This window comes from Chaetodon auriga, chromosome 11 (assembly GCF_051107435.1).
Source record: "Chaetodon auriga isolate fChaAug3 chromosome 11, fChaAug3.hap1, whole genome shotgun sequence".
NCBI classification, from domain to species: domain Eukaryota; kingdom Metazoa; phylum Chordata; class Actinopteri; order Chaetodontiformes; family Chaetodontidae; genus Chaetodon; species Chaetodon auriga.
The window spans coordinates 13434750-13441413 of record NC_135084.1 but is presented as its reverse complement, the minus strand read 5'-3'; the positions used below and the strand labels follow the sequence as shown (position 1 = coordinate 13441413).

At 41.3% G+C, this 6664-nt stretch overlaps 1 protein-coding gene across 2 annotated transcripts; it reads left to right on the top strand.

Moving 5' to 3' along the window:
- The first annotated feature begins 1420 nt into the window (after positions 1-1420).
- Positions 1421-5076, top strand: plaua (plasminogen activator, urokinase a). 2 transcript variants are annotated; one of them, XM_076743203.1, is made up of 11 exons: positions 1421-1567; positions 2341-2445; positions 2535-2595; positions 2684-2822; positions 2906-2988; positions 3083-3124; positions 3216-3396; positions 3535-3680; positions 3780-3920; positions 4013-4161; positions 4585-5076. In XM_076743203.1, the coding sequence occupies exons 2-11, from the start codon at positions 2389-2391 to the stop codon at positions 4777-4779; spliced, it is 1194 nt and encodes a 397-aa protein (XP_076599318.1). In that variant the 5' UTR covers positions 1421-1567; positions 2341-2388; the 3' UTR covers positions 4780-5076. The 2 variants fall into 2 exon arrangements, with proteins under 2 accessions (XP_076599318.1, XP_076599319.1); XM_076743204.1 differs by having other exon boundaries at positions 1430-1567; positions 3538-3680; positions 4585-5074.
- The last annotated feature ends 1588 nt before the right edge of the window (positions 5077-6664 follow it).

Genomic DNA, 6664 nt, shown 5'->3' with positions numbered 1-6664 from the left:
GGGTTGGGTAATTTCTGTGTAACACACAGTTCTTCTTTTGGTACACCTGTAGGGGCTTAAAGTAGATGTATATCAGAAAAGGCAACTGGATAAATGAAATGATTAATGTGTGTTGTTCAGCTGTGTCATGCTTCCTGGCTTGGCATCAAGCATGTTGTACGTGTTAACCTCAGTGCTTAAAGGCCTCCGCTCCACAAAGCCTTCCACAGAGGTGTCATATCAGGCTATTGTCATGTCAAAAAGGAGGAAATGTGAGTAACACGGGCGTCAGACTTTTTAGTCTAGAAATCCCCATGCAAAATTAATAACAATGCCTATTGTTTTAGGGGAAGTTGAGTTACATTATTAGTATAAGATGTGCAAAGAATGTTGAAATGTCTTGGAAGCAGCTGCTCTGTGCTCTGCACATAAGATCACCTTTCATAGAGTATAACTTTAAATAAACACATCCAGTGGTCTTGTTTTTTATCTCCTTGTGCAATAAGGTTTTGAGGTATTTGTAACATTAAACAGCATTAGAGTGATGAGCGCCTTGCTTGTTATATGTTTAATAAGAATAGAAATAATTTGCTTATGTGGGACCTTTCTTAACAAGGTCGCAGGTGCTCCACAAATGAAAGCAATAAACATTAAAAACAACAAGCAAGTAATATAATAGAAATATGCTCATTCTTACTTCACCCAGTTAAAGTCGTGCAGCTGTGTTTTGTATCAGCTGTGACTGGTGCGTGCTATTTCGGTTGAGAACGGAAAATAATGCACAGGCAAGACAAAATTTAGGAATTTACTCCAACTGAATAGATGAATCCCTCAGCTGACTCATTAAATGTGACTACTTGCAGTGGCACAACTACGACATCTGTAAAAGAGGAAATGTATCCAAACTCACGAATCTTAAAAAACATCAGGAAAAAGTTATTTTACTGTCATGTGCAGACATTCAAAATGGCTTAAAATAAGATAAGATAAGATAAGTAACTGTTTGAATTGGGCATTGGGCTGACCAAATACAGAATATAGGAGGAATTACAGACGTCTATGTATTCTTCCTCCTGAGCATATGTTGTAACTTACAATTAAGATTTCTGTTATGGGAAAAATGTTCTAAATTAAATTTTATTCATTAATGTTACATATGAATCTCAAACCTGTCGTTTTACCTTTGAAAGGGACGTGCTTTTCACAGCTGTGACATGTTTCAACATATACATGACCAATTTTGGATATCTTTATTGTAGATGTATTCCTGTGGTTTCAGGGGAAGGAGGGGGATGCTCTGTCTGTATGTGTCACAGGACATGACATAATCTGTGGTCAAGATCTTTGCTGATCAGCCAGTGATGTTTTCATATTGCCTCCTAATCTCCTCCCACTTGTAGCCCGTGTGTTTTTAAATGGGAGGAACGTGAGGAGGATCGGCACTGCAACACCAGGACAACTCGCAGCGAGAGTCTGAGTCCTGCCACAGCTCAAGAGCGTATCAGAGGACACAGAGAGGAGATAACAATCACCTCAGCTCGAAGAAACAACAAAAAGCTTCAACGGGATTGCAAGCTTGGACAGAAAGGTAAACATACAAATATTCACCCAAGGGGCTTTGACACCCTCGATTCGGGAGAGGAAAAACTCTCCCAAAATAGAAGAATATCAAGAACAGGAGGCGGGATCCTTCTTCCAGCATGGACAGACATGCAATAGATGTTGAGTGTGCAGAATAGGCTGACAGGAAAATAACAGTATTAATAATCTGGATGACAAAATTACAGATAGATTGTAAATGCACATGAAGGATCCACACAGATAGAGAAAGGACACAAATAAACAGGAGGACTAATATTTCAAAGCTAAAAATGATTTCAACTAAAAAAGAAAAGTGATGCAGTGAATATGAAAGTGTCTGTTGACAGAAATTGCATATCAAAAAGTAAAGGTTTAACCATGCAACCATCTTTCTTTGTCATTATCCAGTTGACATTGTGTCCCAGAAATATCTAGAAATGCGATATTTGAAATAATGTGATGTAATGGTGTGCACATGCTACGCAGTAATCTACTAACCTAAACTGATACTGCACTCACTGTACAGATAGAGATGATGTTTACAGTACAGAGCGCACACAGAGAGCATGCTCTGTCTGTTGCTCTCGCATTAAAAGCTCCACAGCACAGTTTTTTCCCCATGCAACGAGCAGAAAATGTAACACCGTGGGAACTGAAGATGGGAACGTGTCCTCGTTTCTGTCCTGTCGCGTGCTTAAAGATAAACTCCATATACGGACAGAGCAGCTATAAATGCTGCGTTGTGTTGTTCCATTTCTGTAATTTTTATTCCTTTTTCAGTCCGCCTGCAGACAAAAATATCCCTTATAAGGAGAAGCGAAACCAGAAATGAAGATGAACCAGTTACTCATCCTCGCCCTGCTTGCAGCATTCAGCCTAGATGTGGTAAGCAACAATAAGAAGAAGTAGCTTTAGGTGTAACATTAACAACCAGGGGACTCTGTCTGAGCCATGCTTGTCTGTGCTCCTTTCAGGCTTTTTCGCAAAGATGGCCAAGAAAGAGTTTGTCACTTAAATCCCATGGCACCTTCGAAGGTAAGCTAACTGTCAAGACAACACATAGTCTTAATATTCTGAATTTGCTGCACATGGCGACATTAAATGTTCTTGTCTCTATCTTCAGAGATGTGTCGGTCTGGGGATGGGAGCAGTTACAGGGGGTCTGTTTCCGAGTCGGCATACAGCAACAGATGTCTCAACTGGAACAGGTTCATAAACCCTTGGGGCACTTCAAAGGGACTCGGCAACCATAATTACTGCAGGTATACTTAAAGTCACCAGTCTGGCACCTAGATTTTCACAGGAGAGGTATCACGTGTTTAACACTATTTCCCTTGAATGGTAGGAATCCTGACCACAGCTTGATGCCGTGGTGCTATGTCCGAAGAGGAAGGAGATCTGTGAAGGAATTCTGCGATGTTCCCAGATGTAAGGCCAAGATTGGGAATTTAGAAGTCATTGAAATATTGTGTGTTTGATTTGGATATTTCTAATGATCTCTGTTTTATCTGCTGCCACACAGGTTCCACACCAACAGTAAAAACTCCACCTGCTGTGGATACAGGTACGTTTGTTGTTTAGACACACTTCTTCTCAGTGCAATCTTGTGATCCCCTTCATCGGCGCTCATTGACTCATTGTGTGTGTCCCTGCAGAGCTGACATGTGGTGAGAGGTCTGAGCGGAGGATGCATAAAATCGTGGGTGGCTCTTTCACACCCATAGAGTCGCACCCATGGATCGCTGCTATCTTTCGTCGGCGCCAAGGCTTCCTCTGCGGCGGCTCTCTCATCTCGCCTTGCTGGGTTGTCACGGCTGCACACTGCTTCTCTGATGGGTGAGACAAAACACAGAACACTGTCATTTCCTCCACTGCAATTCTCACACTATAATGGCAGTATGACTCATATGGGTATGTAATGTGTTTGCACGCTTGTGTGTGTATTTAACCATTTGTGTTTGATTTTTTGTTCAGCAGTGAGACTGACATCCAGCATCTGTCTGTATTCCTGGGGAAGACGGCCATCAATGACACAGATGCTGACAAGGAGCAGAGCTTCACTGTGGAAAAACTGATCATCCACCAAAAATACAATGAGTCCAACTTCAACAATGACATAGGTGGGCACACTTGTGCTGTGTGTATGAGTGAGAAATATAAAGAGCTGTGTGGGTGCTTTGTGTGCAGGACTCATAGCTGTGTTTGGCTTTAAATTTCAGCACTGTTGAAGATCAGAAGCAGAAATGGAGGATGTGCGGTGAAATCACCGTCTGCACGGGTTGTGTGTGTTCCTCCACTTCGCACTCAGCTCCCTGCAGGATTTCAGTGCAGCATCGCAGGATTTGGGAAGGAGAAACACAGTATGTACCACAGAACCTCTAACCTACAGATTCATGACTGATTTCTCAACCGTTTCAGTGATTCTTATAACTGACACTGTGTTTTTTTGCAGTGGCATGGCATTACTCGCAGTACCTGAAGGAGGCAAACGTGAAAATGATCTCTCACACCGACTGCAAACGTGAATCGTACTATGGAGATCTCATCACAAAGAACATGTTCTGTGCTGGGAGCCCTGACTGGAGCACTGATGCCTGCAAGGTGAGCAAAGAATCCAGTGTATGAGTATGTGCGCGCTGGGAAAAGAGGATGTTCAAAGAGCCACAGCGTAAAAACCTGAAGAGAGAAAAACTGAAGGCTTATTGCCAGCATACAGTGATTGTCTTTAGTCCTGCTCTAAATGTCTGGACAAAAACAGAAGTGCATAAATAACAGTAATTATAATAAGGTGTAATCTGACACACAGATATGCAACATGTTTCAAGCTCCTGCAGCATTAAAGGAGATGTGAGGAGCACTCTTTCCTCAGAGGAGTGTTCCATTGATGGCATGGAGAAATAGAGGTCCATTATATAAATGCTGGTTCGGAGCAGCATTGATAAATAATGAATATAACATTTAAAGATCTTGGGACCTTTCTTCATGCTGTGATAACTGACTGACTGATGTGTCCTCTCCTCACAGGGGGACTCTGGTGGTCCGCTGGTGTGCGAGGTGTCAGGTCGGATGTTTCTGTTCGGAGTGGTGAGCTGGGGTGAGGGCTGCGCCAGCAAGAACAAACCGGGGGTTTACACGCAGGTCACCAAATACAACAGGTGGATCGCAGCAAAAACAGGGCTCTCCATGTACATGCAAGGACTCATGTATCCAACAAAATGAAACCGTGGCAGAAAGTCAGCTGCTGGGCTTTGGTAGCAGTTTTATAGCCTCTGTGTGCTGTAAGCATGCTTTCAGTTCAGTGATTTTCAGTCCAAAGTGAATGTTTATTTAAATATCTTTTCTTGTACATAATGTATAAAACTTGTGCATGAATGTTTCATAATGAGAGTATGGATTTTTAAAACAAGCTATTAGAAAGTTTATTTATCTAATTTAATTTAATACGCATTTTCTCTTGGAGAAGGCTGGACCTGTTGTTGAGCATTTTATATAATGAATAAAATATTTGTATTACATATTCATTGTACTCATTATTTTCTCCAGACAGAAGTGCCTCTGTCTCTCCTTTGCATGCATATTCTTGCACATCAATGCATGTAAAAATCCCTTAGTGAATGGGCGAACACTGGAGGGCACTGTTGTGTAAAAGTCACATACAGTCAGTGCAGTTGATGGAGACACACTGAAGATCACATGAAGCATTTCTGTATAAACGGTGTTGACACACAAGTCAGAATCTTCATAAGTGAAGATGGTATGGTTCATTCCACACTTCAACTTTTTAGAGGCAGCAAATAAGTCAGATGTGTAGCACTTTGAGGACTTTGCATTTACTTACAAACTGCCATATGAGAAACTAGAAATTTTTACTTCCTCAAAAATTAGGCTCTTGTGCTTACATCTCTCTGCATTATTCCACTAAATATCCATCACGTGGACAGCAGCATATTAAGGAAGTTGAACTAAGACAGCTGAAGCTGTAAATGACACACAAAAAAGCAATCTGACTTTTCTTCTGGTCTGGCTGGGCTTCCATCTTACAGTATATCTGCATTTTATGGGCACAGCGAGCATTGCAAATAATTCTCCCCATTGTTTAAAACCTACAGAGTGAAGCTCCTGTACAAACAAAGGCATGTTTTATCTCCAATCACTTATGCCAAGAAAGTACAAGGCTGCAGAGCGGACAGAATAAACTGCTCTATCTCTTTTCTGTGTACTGCATTATCAAAATATGTCCTCGTCTGATTGAGAGATAGAGACTGTGACAGAGTTCAGGTCAAAAATAAAGAGCATTGTGGTGGTTCTCAGGAAAACTTTTTCAGTATAAAAAAACATTGCAAGCAACAATTTAGACTGAAGCAGATTTTTGGGACAAAAACAGAGTGATAAAAACAAAAAGACAAAAGGAAGATGAGTTAAAGATAAGGTTTAAAGTGGTTCTTGATCAGGAACAAGAGCAGGAATCTACAGCCAGTTTTGTGAGCTAAATGCTAACATGTTCACAATGCAGGTATGTAACACTGACCATGTTCACCATCTTAATTTGCTAACATTAGCACTAAAGACAAAGTACAGCTGAGCCTGAGGGGAATGTCATTAGTTTTGCATGTTTCTCATATTAACACTAAACAGTACACTAAAACACATTTCTGAAAACATTTTAGGAGAGAACTGTGTACAATGTAGGAAAAGAATCTTGATTCATATTTCATCAGCACTGCCTAGTTTGACAGTTTGATCTGATTTTCACGAGCCTATGGTGTGCTGCGCTGGATGCTTTCATTTGTATAAAGCTGCGGACAAGTCGTGAATATGCAGATTCAGATATGCCGACTCCTCCGTCAACCTGCTGTACCGTATCCATCATGCATTGCACGGCCGAATCTCCTGCTATTCAACGGATCCAGTGTGTCTGCACCTAAAAGGTTGATGTCAAACTTTAAGATCATTCACAGTGTTGCACCAGGACCAGATGATAAGAGTGTTGTGCTGGGGACCATTGGTCAGTCTCAGCCTCACGGTGGTACCAGAAAGAAAGCCAGGAGATCATCAAAGTCAGTCAGATTCTACGTATTTTGTCAGAATTACTGCTGTTCAGCTG

Bases quoted from the DNA above. Each gene is read 5' to 3' on its own strand.
- plaua (XM_076743203.1), top strand. From the start codon at position 2,389: ATGAAGATGAACCAGTTACTCATCCTCGCCCTGCTTGCAGCATTCAGC. The intron at 2,596-2,683 runs GTAAGCTAACTG...CTCTATCTTCAG, and splicing joins ATCCCATGGCACCTTCGAAG to AGATGTGTCGGTCTGGGGAT. The intron at 3,921-4,012 runs GTATGTACCACA...GTTTTTTTGCAG, and splicing joins ATTTGGGAAGGAGAAACACA to TGGCATGGCATTACTCGCAG.